Below are 14261 nucleotides of genomic sequence, written 5' to 3'. Positions count from 1 at the left end.
CCCACTCTCCCGAAACCTCCTACCTAGCAAGTATATAGAAAACAACCCCCGGGAAAATATCCATAGAGCCCAAAACTTCCTTTTTCGGACATCTCCGGCAGTATTCAAAGATCCGGGGAAAATGCGGAGTGCAGAATGCGGGGAAATCTCATGATATCCCCGCCGTCACTGATTCTGATCGGCCTACTTTTTTCTCTTGGGGAAGGTTTACGCACCCTCGTGGCTCCGATTGCCCGGTTTGGAAGATTTGGAGACACTTGGGTGTCGTCATCTGGATTTTCTGCAGGATTGTTGGTGTATAGTTATGGGAAAGAGATGCCGTTTTTGGTGGTGTAGGGTATTAAGTATTGTTTTCATTCTGATTGCTTTTATTTGTTTTTATTTTCTTTACTCAATGTTCTTTTGGAATTTGAGGAGCTTTGAATTCCCTTTCTTTTTTGCTTTATTTCTATATTATCTGTTTTTTTGGTTAGTGACTCTAGGGTGTTGGAACATGAGTGTGGACAACGTGAAACCGCTTCTGAGCGATGGAAAAGCACGTAGAAGATAACCATGACAGTCGCACAATTTAAAGAGTTACAGGAAGAAAGGAAAGGCCTCTGAGGAGTCGATTTTGGCTCCCAAAAAAAAGATGGGGGGGTTGAGTGAGCGACAAAGAAGCCTCTCGGTGGCAGTATCACGACTGGTCAGGCACTGAATTAGAGCATGACCAACCATAGGCGGATATACAAAGATGTTGAGACAGCAGGGCGTAGAATTAAACAGCTGTGGCACTAAGATAGTCGCAAAACGGCGCCAAATGCTGTTTTATTGTTCAGTGAAAACAAAAGCCACTAGATTACTCTACTCGTCCGCACTTAAAACATAAGCTTCCAAGCCGTAGTCACGCTGCTCCCTAATACAGCGTCAGTGAGACCACACCAAGCCCTACGGGATAGGGATCTATTGGTGAGTATATATAGCGTAAATGTTTAGGAAGTCTTAAATATGATTCTATATCCTCTTATGCCTCGACGGCTTTTGGTGTAATCTCAACTTGTCTAGCAGGTGTCATAGAGACAAACTCTTTAGCGTATGCAGCAGCCGTGGCAGCAGCATACTCTTGCCAGTCTTTGTTCTTATGAGAATCAGCATAGTCGCAGATTCCACGAATCACTAGACATGGAAAATTATCCATTAGGCCGGCTGCCTCCATCTCAAAGCATAAGATTCCCTGTTGTTCAGCAAGCCGGTCCCGGGTTATACCATGCTTTAAGACTTGATTTCCAGACGCAGTGGACTATCGGGGTATTTTGAGTTCGAACCTGGCGGTTCACATCCACCCATGAATTAAATACATATAACTCGTTTCGAACAATAAAGCAAACTTGCATTGACAGGCAAACCATAGTAGTTAGGGTGAATAAAGCGAGCACCTATGGATTCCCTGTTCCAGTTAGCTTTACCACTTCTGATCTAGTATTCTAATACCTTATATTACAGTTCAATGGAAGTTGGCCAAGGCTTAAAATGGAAAACCAACCTACTTTGATTATAACTTAGATATAAAATGCTACATGAAGTTCAGCGTGCTTAAGTCAGGACTAATGTACTTACATATCGAGTTGGAATGCTCATATAGATATCCGTTCATTATCCATCATGTATGGAAACATGAGAAATTATTTCATCAATTCCATCTCATCGTTTGATATGAGGGGTATATATATATATATAAAGTAGAAAACCAAAGAGAACTATAGGGCTGTATACGAGGAGCCGAGTATGCGGTATGGCTTCTTGGCCGATCCTATCCTACGTTGAACTCGTGACAGGAAGTCAAGAAAAATATCAAGAATAAACCAAGGCTAAGACCGTATAGTAATAGGTCCACAAAATAGTATTGCTGCTTTCTAGGCCAAGGAACGCTTTGCCGAAAAGTATTATATAAAGCTCTATCTACCGCGAGTGGTATCTCATGTTAGCTGATTGCGAATTACAAGATGCATGAACACAGCACCTGTGGACAGGATAGTGAGTCAGTAACAAGTGATTCTTAACTAGCATATCTCCTCCGCAACAGCATACCACTTAAAAATGGCGCCACTTGGACTAATCTAGCCCGGCACCATCGTTTCCTGATCCTATCTGGACTGCAGCCGCCAAGGTGTACTAGTACTTCCCGCTCACATGAACGAGTTAGCTTTGAGAGTCACAAGCCTCGCGGAAGTAGTGACTGAGCGAGCACCCAAAGACCCTAAACGTTGGGCAAGAGGATTGTGAGTCTGCTTTTGGATATTACCCATTTCAAGTGCCCGAAAGCCTTTGGCGGGAAAGGATCGACCGGGGAACCACAACGGATCGGCCCCTAGGTTTAATTATCTAAACTTTTCATTCGCGGCAGCCGGTGCTAACGAGCCTAATCACCCAGCCAAACCTGAGCTAAGCGCCCATCTTCCGAACGGATCATGGAGGGCTGCTACCGTGGTAGGTTATGTAGTAGTCAAAGTGCGCGCTGCAGCACATGAAGCCACGTAGTATCTGCTTTTGTGCGATTGGCTGCCTGCAGGCAATACATGACTCGCGTACGCACCAAGAGATCCGTGCGTTTTGGTTCGACTCGCTGTGCGGTATAAAGAATTGAAGCCTTGCCAGCCTTGTATTTAGACCACCAGATTAGGGAGCCGCTCATCCAACGATCAGATGAGTGTTCACTAAATCATGCTGTACCTTCTGCAAAGGCCAAGTCGGTTCTGCCACGTAGGCAGCTTGGGATACCGAGTGAGGCGGAAGTGAGGGTATAGGGCCTTGAAGCATCCCTCCATGATGAGGAAAGCAACGAGACTTAAATTGACCCTATGTGTCGATTTGCTGATACAGGAATGTCCAACGCCTCGGTTCTTCAAGCGAACAGGTTGGTACAGAACTTTAGGTGTTGCGATCTATTGACTGCTTTCGATTTCTCTTGGGACTTGTCAACCAACATGCCTCCTAAACCCTTGACCCCACCATCTACACCCTCACCCAAAGCCCCTGACCAGAATTTTGTGAGACTATTTTTTGATCAGTTCAAGTCGTTGGCCTCGAATGCGGGACTCGATGCCATTCTAGCCATTTACAATGAGAACAACAAGCTAGCCGATCAGTTGAAGGTCAAGGACCAGGACATCGCAAAGCTCAACGAGAAGATGGAAGGCCAAGAAAGGAACCAAGGAATCGCGCTGGAGGGAGTACTTGAGACTCATGAAAGAGAGAAGGCCAGACATAAAGAGACCAAAGATAACGTGCAGAGGCTTGAAACTATTATTCTTGGCAAGGAAAAGTACATTGCCGAGCGGAATAAGGTGGTAGATGACCTTGGGAAACAGCTGAAAAAGCTCCAGTCCGACAATGAAAAGGAGAGGGATAGGCTGGCACAAGCTCAAAAGAACATCAAAGACTTGCAGAAAAGCATTCAAGAAAAAGAAACCACCATTAAGCAGATGAAAGTGGTGGAGGCAGACCTGGAAGGGAAGCTCGCTTCTACCAAGAAAAGATTCAGCGATCTTGAAGAGAAGGCCACTGCCACCAACGGATTGCTGGAGACAACTCGGGCAAGCCTCAAAAAATTGGAGGGTTATGCTGTTGGATACAGTACAGTAACGGAAGACTCAGCGTAAGTGTGCATCTTCTGCGGGATCATGGGCTTCACCCAACACTCTAACTTCATTTAGAATTGAGAGCTTCTGCAAGCTTTGGAGCTATGCTACAACCGAAATATTTGGCATGTTGAAAAACGACCTTCCTGCCAATACTCTTGGGGTAAGTAGCTGCCATCGCACACCGTCCCACAAACAAGAATAAGGTGAGGAAAACTGACATAACCCATTGGATTGCAACGGTAGATCACTTCCGCATGGGAGAAGCTTCGTCAACGTGAATTAGCACGAACCTACCAAATCCCCCTTCCATGTTCCAACACACTGGCGGCGAAGCAGATGAGGCTTGCCCTCATCCTGGCCATCTTGGCTAGAGAGATTAACAAGCATATCTTCCTACCAGCATACATCGCACCAGTGGATAACGAAAATAACCTATTTCGGAAGGCTCTCAACAACGAGGCGGCTCTCAACAGCGAGAAAGAGTCATTTTGCCGATCGATTCTCCTGTCGCTAGATCCACCAACTCAGGAAAGTATATGCTTGGAGGGTATCCAAACAGTGGTGAAGAATGTGTCTGAATACTTCTACGAGTTACTCTCGGAAGAGCAGCGCCCCGCTTTCCATAATACTCTGAGCAAGGTTGTACAGAACGCAGCGGCTGTCTGGAAACCGATCCAGCGTAGCAAGCGCAGATACGAGCTCGACTTTGATCCGCCGACTGCCGATGATGAATGCGAGGTCTTTATGTTTCCCAGTTCCAATAACGCTCCTAAAGAGAAAACTGCCAACCAAAAGAACCCCAACAAGACCTACTTGACTGTGTTCCCCCGAGTGTCTATTATCGAAAACGAAGAAATGACCGTCTACACTGCTCCTATACAATTAAACAGTTCACAACCCCAGTGGGTAGCTGCGGAAAGTGAGATGAATAAAGAACCAGCTACACCTACCTTTGGGCGGAGGTTCATGCTAAGGAAACCCAGTACTCCAAAGAGTACATCCGTTTCAAACGGCGGTTCAAAGAAGGGTAACGGGGCATAGAAGCTTGGAGGCTTCATGGCTAAGAAGTGAGTCTTAACTAAGTCGCGGATGCTGGAAGTTCGACACATGATTAGTATGTCCAAATTGCATTAAATGACATGTTTGCGTTCAAGTTAGAAGCACCCTTCTGCCGTACATTAACTTATAACACCCCATTGCGCGTTCAATGCGAACATAGTCGAATTGATAGAGGCCTTAGGACGTAGCAGCGCAAAGCCTTGCTGAGAACTAAGAATATTTGATACCATCACTGGGCCGTTTGCTCTCCTTTCTCTACCCCGGAGGGTTACTCGTCCAAAAATAGTTCCCCTACCCTTGGAAAGGTCTGGAAGGAGGACTATACGAGCTTGGATTTTGATTCAAGACGAAAGCTGTCCAGATATAATAAAGCCAGCCCCTGGAACACACGCGATATTACATCCATGATCCCAATTTTGCCGTCACGCAAGACTGGGTGCTCGATGAAGTATTCATGCTGGGATTTGACAGTCGTTCTAAAACATAAAGCGAGGGCCTGTGAATCTTCTAACATGATGTCTACCTGCTGAGCACCACCCTAGTCGAAGGTACATTGCTTCCTGTACTCCAATGATGCATCGTGTTGCTAGACGAATCAATCACGGCATTTATAGCGCAGATGTACAGACTCCGTTCCAATTGGCATAAAGTCACTCGTCCATACTATCGGATATAGCGTGGTAAGCATATTTTTCTGAGTAGACATCATGATGATGGACGAAAGCGTCATGGATGGCCATCATTCCATCAACAGCACGAAACGATCCTCGATTTAAACCCTACTTATTATGGAGTCATGCTTACCCCACGTAATAGGAGCAGACCCGCCGCGGCCCGGACCTGGACCCGCTACGGTGGGGCCTGTATTAACTAGTGTGGTAAAGGCGCCGCGAGCCGTAGCTCACTGGCTAACTTATTTTTTTTTTCTTTTTTGTTCTAACTCCTTTTCCTATTTTCACCAGCACCGCGCCTTGCAATACTACTCTTCACCTCTCTTGAGTGTGGCAGAAGTCCAACAGGACCAGCAGTACCAACTTTTACTCCATCTATTCTGGTCGGAAGCACGTTTGAATGTCAGTGGCACCAGCGAGTACTCTATTACCAACATTCATGATGTCGTGAGCGAAGGCTCTATGTTAAAGCGATTCATTTGTTACAAAGATGAAATTACCGAAACCGTATTTATCGGCAAGGGTGTATAGGATTTTGTCTAAAGTTGGTCGGTCGATATCCAACGTCAACCCTATGGACAATCTCTAATAATTAGGTACAAAGTTCAATAATTACGTGGACCCACAGCCGTATCAGAAAGAAACCCTAGCTTTCGGCAGCCCATTTGGATTGGAATCAACAATATCCCGTTGCCACCACGGGAGCTGATGAATGAATGACAAATGCTTCTCAGAACAAAAAAAATAAGAAAGAAAGAAACACAAGAGAAGGAGCATCTTCGGCATACGCGAACGCAATAGTGGATCGAAATTTTCCTAGCGAGCTAGGCAAGAGAATCGTCACCGGGATAACTTATTGGCTAATGAGCACTTGGTGAACCTCTTCTTTTACATGTTCCATACTCGCATATTTGCCCCTCCAGCATTTCTGGATTATTTTGCCACATAGAACATCATCAACAGTTGGAAATGAATCTGGTTCAGGCCAACAGAGCTCGGGGTTTTCCGGGCTGAAGAAATAGTATTTATGGACCCGCCAGGATGCAATGGAGTAGAGAACCCAACCAAGATGAAGGATCTCAATCTGAACATTCAATTCATTCTCATCTACCGAAGTAATATCGATATCAAGTGGTAATAAAATGGACTGTCCGAAATCTGCAAGTTTAAGCTGCTCATCTAGAATTAAGATATTGCGAAGGGCGATATCATCCACAAATACTTTGCGAGAGTGGACATGTGCAAGAGTGTCAATGAGACTTGACATCCAGCGGATCTTCAGGGCGTCCTCGCGCTCGGGACAAGTTTCTAGATAAGACTCTAGATTTCCCTGCGCAAGAGCTAGCTCAATCCCATACGTGGATGTTTGGAAGTATGGAATAATCCCTGTATGGCTGCCCAGGCGTTCAAAGACCTGGATCTCATTCTCTAGAGTTTGCTGGTTGATGTTGTTCATGTATTCCACGTCCTCGCGGTCTGGGAGGTCCCCAGGTTGATATTGCTTGACTTTCTTAACTGCACGGTTTTCCCCCATCTGAAGAACAACCCCAGTCATCCCATTCCCAATTACTGGGAGACCAAGATAAGGATCATGAGAAAATGGAGACGGTTGAGCATGGGGTGATGATGATCCAGCTTTTGCTTTGATTGTTTCAAGGGGCGGTGTTTCCTCGAGCCGTATTTTGCGAATATTCTAGAGAAAATAACTTAGCCATAGAAGACAACCACAGCCTCAATACAGCTTACCGTTGACTGGTCCGACTCCTGAGTTGCGGAAGGCCACACGATATCATAGAACCAGGTGCGGATTATAGAGAGAACCATAATTATTATTGGCGCGTGTCGAATAAGAATATATTAAGAAAAGGAGGAAGAATATGCGCAAAACAGATAGGAGGAGAAACGGCGGGAAGCAACTTAGGGATGGTTAGGCTCCATCCCTAGCTAACTGGTCCTGCGCGTATATACGCTTGAAGTTGACAGGGCTGAGCACCGATAAATAAAGTCTTGGGTCGATAACGGGACCGGAAAAACCCTCGGCGTGGTTCAGAGCAAAATTACAGTAAAATATTACTCCTTGTACAACTACTCCTGATACTCCCTGATTCCCCTGATCACCCTTGCTTTGTGATAGTGTTGAGAATACTATTACCGGGGGAGGGACCGGTCCACTATGCTATATTGAGCAAGAAAGAGCGAACTATTTTAAAGCTTGGCCTCAAGTTAAGGATAGCGAGGGAAATTCAAGTAAAGCACAAAAATACATTGCAAATAAGCATCCTCCCTCCAGTATCATGGCCCCTGTTTATTCTTCTTAGAACCGTTACTTCTTTCGACAACCTGGACAGAGATATTGGCGGTTTGTGCTTGATCCTTTGGATGTAGGTGTAGGAGGGTCAGGACACCATGATGGGGGTGACCGCTGTTCCGCTACTGGACACATCCGGGGAGTTGGCTCTTTAGGGATATCGATAGTATGCTTGCATTTGGAAAAGTACACGGGGGCAGGGCTTTCCATGAAGCACATGTTCGGAGAAGCGTAAGGACGGTTGCAGATTCCTGAAGACCGTGAATCAGCTAAGCGTATGATGATAAGTTAGGAAAAGCAACAGACTAACGCAGTTATGAAGTCTCGGTACATATATAACTTTAGCAGCTTGTCGACGTTCGGAAGGATAGCTATTGTCCATTCCAAAATGGTTTAACCATTTTATAGTTGGTTCGCTTACGCCAGCCTTGCGCAACAGACTGTCTCTGCATAGAAGGAGGGGTAAACGTCCAGGGCACTTGGGGTTGGGCACGAAAGGCCATTCTATTGGGTGATAGGTGGCTAGAGAAATATCACCAACTAAATGGCCTTTCAAATCTATGGAATTAAGAAAGAAAATTTTCAGCACACACTCAGAGTGTTGGCTTGTAAAAGGTGGGGTGTATTCCCAGTAGATGTGGTTAGATTTTAGATATTCCAGTAATGCGTAACAGTAAGCCGTCAAGAAAGAATCCCAACAAGGGATAGAGTCTTTGTGGATACATAGCGATGCACACTTTTAGAGATATTTCAACCCTAACACTAAGTAGATAACATACGGATGCTAAATTATAGGTAGAAATATTGCCGTAAACGGCCGCGAAATTGCTTATTGCCGGCCTCGATTTTACAGCTCGTGGTGTTCAACTTATAATATACTTGACGCTGTTACATTGTTAATCGTGGAGGTAGTCGTGGTGTAGACTGAGACTAGAGTAGATGGAGTGTGTTTTCTTCGCTTCTTAATTGGGCTAAAAAATAGAGCTGCGGTATTCATACAACGGTGGATATAACACTAGCAACCTTGAACTTTAGCTAAAATAAACTATGTAATTCTGGTGGTTCCTCTGGATTTGAAGAAAGCCCTACCTGGACAAAAGGAGCTTCTCGAGCTATGTGGCCACTCAAACGCCACCAACATTAATTTCTTGTGAGCTAGTGCTGTTCATGATTCCCCCATATACTATCATACCATCCAGAGCAAGCCTTCCATGAACTGGAGTCAGTCGACGTGTTCTTGTGGAGCGGAACTTAAATTGTCAGAGCCTTGCAGATGATGACGAAATCGAACCTTATGCATAAATTTATATTCCACCCAGAAGTCCAGCCACATACTTAATATATCATGCCCTGCTCCTCTAGAATACCTCTACCCCCCTGAAACAACCTAGCAAATCTCCTGGAATAGGCTCTGGCATAATACTCCCCGATTAAAATTAGAGTACCTCAACCCACCGAAAAGAACCTACCAAAGAACCCCTCAAAATGCCCCGACTAATCGACCACGAACCCAACACGCGCATAGAACCCATGCGCATTCTCTGCCTGGGCCTAACCCGAACCGGAACAAACTGTAACATCCACCGACTATCATCCACAATCATACGGACACTAGCAAAAAGCCACAGCCCTAGTCGTGGCCCTGCGCAAACTAGGCTACACGCCCTACCACGGCTCGGAATGTTTCAAGTCTCCACCTCGCGACTTCAACCTCTGGATCGAAGCTCTAACATGTAACTTCTTCAACCCGGACCCGAAGAATATCCCTCGTTACGACCGCGACGAGTTCGACCGCCTCATCGGGCATTACGACGCTGTCCTCGACATCCCGGCCTCGATGTTCTGGGGTGATCTCATCCACGCATACCCGGATGCTAAGGTAATCCTCACAACCCGGGATTTTGATTCGTGGTGGGAGTCCATGGACAAGACTCTATTTAGATTCATACGGATGCCGTTCTTTCGGTATTGGAAGTATGTTGACCATACGGAGATTGGGCCGTTATATAGGATGTCTGAGCTTGTTTGGAGGGTGTTTTGTGGGAATTGTTATGATAAAGGGGTTTGTGAGAAGGCGTTTCACGAGCATTATCGAAGGGTAAGGGAAGCTGTTCCGGAGGAAAGGAGGTTGGAGTTGAAGGTTGGGAGGGATGGGTGGGAGGTGCTTTGTCCGTTTCTGGGGGTGGAGGTTCCTGCGGAAGAGTGGCCGAGGGAGTATCCTGCGAGGGCTCTTAATGAGCATGTAGATATGGCTTTCTGGGGAGCTATTAGGACGATTATTTGGTGGGTTGGGTTGGGTGCGATGGTTGTTTTGGGTGCGCTTTGGGTGAGAGGGTATGCTGGGAGGTACCATGATGAGATATGATTGTTGGATGGAGTAAATATGTTTAGTTAGCTTGGGCAGGAGGATGCTGATTGCGATGTATCGGTGCCACTTACTTATCATTATGCAGGGAAGTCGAAGCAGGTATATGGCTTCTGCGCTATTCAACCCATCCCATTGCAATGCTTTAGAATGTCCCGGTACCCAAGGTGTCCTTTGTAGGGCAATTCATAGTGTGACTCCTTGGTTGACATGCAGTTTAGTGCTTGTCATGTCAGACAAGAGCAATGTACGCATGCGGATTTACGTGAAGCTGGAGATGATAGCGTGACGATGAGAATTGTACTAAGCTATATATATGATGTGACCTGGTGAACTAAGAGGAATACACAAGATTCGTGGCTATGATAGGACTTTCTCCAACTCAGATACCTGCACAATTTGTAGTTTGATAAACCCAAAAAGGCCTCTGTCTGGGCCTGATGTACATATGCAAAATGCAGGTGACCGATCCAAACCCTAAACAGCTATGGCATTAAGCTAGTCACAACCGAAGAGTAGATATGTAGATGATAGAACCTTATCATGTATATTTTATCTGTGTAGATCGAAGATGGTGTCGACAAGTGTATACCTTGGTATAGATTAACAATGTACCTACAACAATATCCTTCGCTTAGCGCGCCATCATGACAGAGGGTGGTCATGTGAATCGAGGATAAATAACCGGTTGGGGCACGCTTTCTATTAGGAGGGGTGGTCAGCAATTGTTACGAGGCACGGACGAATTGAAGTGTTAGATGAGACATTTAGTCTGGCAGTCGTGTCAGACTAATGCACGTACACAGCACAGCCTCATGATCCAAGCTACTATAAGCACGATGAAGTCCCACGAGCAAGTAATCCTCCGACAAAGAAAGATACAACATGAGCACAGTACATTTCGACTACATAATTGTGGGTGGAGGCCTCGCAGGCTCCGTCGTTGCAAATCGACTACTCAATGCTGACAAGTCATTGAATATCCTTCTGGTCGAGGCCGGCGTTGATGCCTCTAACAACACTTTGATCCCTCACGCAAACAATACAGCGTTTCTCATTGGGTGCGAGCTCGACTGGGGATTCGTCACGACGCCTCAGAAGAATCTCGAGGGTCGCAGGATTGGAAACCCGGCGGGGAAATGCCTTGGCGGGGGAACAGCAATCAACAGCTGTAAGCGCGGTGGCTAGTACCAATCATATATCCTCAGACTGACAAATATTCCCCAGGTGGATGGATCCGTGGGGATCGTAGCGACTATGACAGGTGGGCTGAGATTGTTGGGGACGAAAGCTACAGCTACAATTCTATGCTACCTTATTTTATTGCTACGGAGGAATACACCGACGGAAGTCAAGCTAGTGGACAACATGGATCCGACGGTCCGCTGCATGTTGCCCGAGTCTCTTCGACCGGTCGCAAATATCCGCTGCGCGAGACATTAGCACAGGCATGGGATGAGAACCATGTCAGTGCCCTGCCTCACTTGGATGGAAACAGAGGTAACCCTCAAGGTCGGGCAGAGATCGCAGAGGATCGTCGTGACGGACTGCGTCAGTTGGCTAGCGCTGCCTATCCACTCGATGGTGTCCAGGTCATGACCAACACACTTGTGAGGCGCATTATTACAGCACCAGAAGACGACACACCGAAGGCTATCGGAATCGAAACAACAAGCGGCGAGAGATACTACGGCAGAGATATCATCGTCTCTGCGGGAGCATACCGCACCCCACAGCTCTTGATGCTCTCTGGAGTCGGCCCAGAAGAGATAATGTCACAGTATGCCATCCCAACTATCGTTGACGCCCCGGAAGTTGGAAAAAACCTCTACGATCATCTGGAGCTCGTACAGTACTGGAAGCTCAAGGACCCTTCCAAGGGGTATGCTGTTGGATCCGACAACCCTCTCTTCGCCAAACCCGAATTCGGACTCGGGGTGCCGGTTGACTGGGTCGTCACCACCAGCGTCCCCAGAGATGGCTTAGTAGAGGCAATTATAGCGGATGAAGGGTGTCTACCATCAGCAGATCACCCTCTCGTCAAAGCCGAGCGATCCATCCTAGAGTACATCACGTTATACGCCGCTGGTAGTGCTTCAGACCCGGTCGTACCCCTAGACGGTACCCACATATGTATGACCATCGTTGACCTACTGCCGACCTCGAAAGGACACGTTACCATCAATTCGACGGACCCGGCTGATCCGCCTGTAATCGACCCCGACTACTTGTCAACTGAGGTGGATCGCTACGCCTGGCGCACGGGGCTGCGCACTGCCGCTCGGCTATTTTTGGGGACCGATTCAGGCAAATCATTCATTGATCAGGAAACCCCACCGGATGGGTTTGAGCCGATCAGCTTGAACTCTAGCGATGAGTATTTGGATGCTAGGGCTCGGCATGGAGCGTTGTATGTACAGACCCGAGTCGTTCATATGGTCCTAACTAACGGATGTAGTTCTACGTACCACCCAATGGGAACATGCTCAATGGGCAAAGTCGTCGACAACAAGTTCCGGGTCCACGGAATATCCAACTTGCGGGTTGTTGACGCCAGTGTAATTCCAACCCCAATCGCGGGACATATCCAGGCCGCGTTGTATGCCATGGCAATGAAGGCGGCGGATGTAATCGCCAGCAAGGTATGAGTATATTTCGTCTATATTGAATGGGCACATCTTTCAACTATTAAGCTTCCCACGACAATGTAATTATGTGGCAAGACCGCTAGGGCCACCCGAGTGTATATAGTTGAAGTTGAATGTCAACGCGTAGGCCGGATGGTACTAGTATCAGTGAACAGGCCCGAAAAGCTCGGAAACATCAATAAGCAAGTATGAGAATTGTCTTCTGAATTTTGAGCATGATTCAGTCTAGCAATGCAATTTGGGTATAGAAAAGTGAGCAGGTCGAATCGATATTCAATCTACCACCGGGTAGTGTACTATCACCTCCTTCTCCCACTATTGTTGCCGTAATGAATGGTGACAGCTGGGCACAGATTTTATCCCAACAGTCCAGCGTCAACTCACATTCCAAGCGCACTTTGGTCAACCATGCATGAATGTGGAGATGGCTCTTCAATGCGGCCAGCAAGTGTTGATTTCAATGATCTGACTGGGGCTATAAATAAACCAATTTTGCTATATATCAAATAACCCTCAGTAAATGTGTGAATGGCATGCTTTATAACAACGCCTCTGTACTCCATATATATTAGGTTTAACGATCGGAACGCCAGGATTTTGCCTCCCAGGATTATACAGGCAGGTATTTGTCACAAGCAAGGAGCCGTGCAAAGTTATAGCAAATCAGCCAGGAATAGGAAAAAAGGGAAGAAGTGATATACTACCCAATATGCACAGTGACACCGCATCCTTCAATATCCCTCCTCGGGATATTGAATGTAGTCCCAGATTGAATGTCCGAGAGGAATGCTAACTGTACTTCACAAAATTGGCCGACAAGGCTAGTTAATGGTGCCTGAGGAACTTATGTGTGAATCATCCATCGCCTTCATGATTAGAACTAATTTGAGCGTTGAATGTATCTGGAACCATATACAAGTTTGGGGCCCTTGCAACTATCATTTGTAACATAAACTCAGTTTTATCTGCACTTCATCCTCATCAATCTGGTTTGTGTAATCGGCTTATAATGTTAACGAAAGCTCGTCTTTGATTGCCATATATCAAAGTCTCCTTTAACAGGCAAACATCCATGACTTGCCCATGGAATCGGTCTCTCTATTTTAGTAGCATCAGCAAGAGCTACACGTCAAGGGGCGCTCCAGGCACAATTTAGATAGGAGTCGTGGACAACCCGCCTTATGTTGCCATCGTTGCTTCTATTATAAATCTAGAAGGTAACGGTCGGAATGACCTCGATAGCTCGACTCCCAAGCCTACGGACATGACACAGTGGCGGTCATTTGAGCTGCATCGTTTCATATCCCCACGACATGCCTTTGTTTATAATCTAGGTTTGGCATATTGAAGTGTGCAGCTTGGGCAGCCGTCACGAGACCAAGTGCGGATTCCATGATGAACGGGGAACTCTGAGCTGCAGACTGGTGGAATAAAATATTGGATTTGAATATGGCTTTGGCTTGCTCGATGATATCCTCCAAAGGGTCACTAGCTATCGGCCGTCACAACAGCCAATAAAGGCGAAACTAAAACAGCGAGATTCAAGCTCCAAAACCCCGGTCTTTACATCTACCCGTCCCATTCCTCTTG

The 14261-nt window shown here is 46.4% G+C and overlaps 5 protein-coding genes across 5 annotated transcripts; 3 read left to right on the top strand and 2 right to left on the bottom strand.

The window, feature by feature from the left end:
- Window positions 1-843: 843 nt before the first annotated feature.
- On the bottom strand, window positions 844-1195 carry BDV38DRAFT_280898 (uncharacterized protein; the record flags this gene model as incomplete). Its single annotated transcript, XM_032059415.1, has 2 exons — window positions 844-895; window positions 1065-1195. 2 exons carry the CDS (start codon window positions 1193-1195, stop codon window positions 844-846), a joined length of 183 nt encoding a protein of 60 aa, XP_031915608.1.
- Window positions 1196-2963: 1768 nt separating this feature from the next.
- BDV38DRAFT_280897 (uncharacterized protein) lies at window positions 2964-4661 on the top strand (the record flags this gene model as incomplete). Its single annotated transcript, XM_032059414.1, has 3 exons — window positions 2964-3634; window positions 3693-3780; window positions 3864-4661. 3 exons carry the CDS (start codon window positions 2964-2966, stop codon window positions 4659-4661), a joined length of 1557 nt encoding a protein of 518 aa, XP_031915607.1.
- Window positions 4662-5889: 1228 nt separating this feature from the next.
- Window positions 5890-7291, bottom strand: BDV38DRAFT_44622 (kinase-like domain-containing protein). Its single transcript, XM_032063363.1, has 2 exons — window positions 7097-7291; window positions 5890-7043 (listed from the first exon to the last, which is right to left on the bottom strand). The coding sequence occupies exons 1-2, from the start codon at window positions 7172-7174 to the stop codon at window positions 6204-6206; spliced, it is 918 nt and encodes a 305-aa protein (XP_031915606.1). The 5' UTR covers window positions 7175-7291; the 3' UTR covers window positions 5890-6203.
- A 1897-nt stretch (window positions 7292-9188) lies between these two features.
- Window positions 9189-10023, top strand: BDV38DRAFT_291256 (sulfotransferase family protein; the record flags this gene model as incomplete). The annotated part of the gene is made up of 2 exons (XM_032061700.1): window positions 9189-9231; window positions 9287-10023. The coding sequence occupies 2 exons, from the start codon at window positions 9189-9191 to the stop codon at window positions 10021-10023; spliced, it is 780 nt and encodes a 259-aa protein (XP_031915605.1).
- An 885-nt stretch (window positions 10024-10908) lies between these two features.
- Window positions 10909-12671, top strand: BDV38DRAFT_291255 (GMC family oxidoreductase; the record flags this gene model as incomplete). Its single annotated transcript, XM_032061699.1, has 3 exons — window positions 10909-11194; window positions 11251-12433; window positions 12482-12671. The coding sequence occupies 3 exons, from the start codon at window positions 10909-10911 to the stop codon at window positions 12669-12671; spliced, it is 1659 nt and encodes a 552-aa protein (XP_031915604.1).
- Between the last annotated feature and the right edge of the window lie 1590 nt (window positions 12672-14261).

Source organism: Aspergillus pseudotamarii (genome assembly GCF_009193445.1).
Source record: "Aspergillus pseudotamarii strain CBS 117625 unplaced genomic scaffold BDV38scaffold_15, whole genome shotgun sequence".
NCBI lineage: Eukaryota > Fungi > Ascomycota > Eurotiomycetes > Eurotiales > Aspergillaceae > Aspergillus > Aspergillus pseudotamarii.
This window is presented reverse-complemented; position numbering and strand designations above follow the sequence as displayed.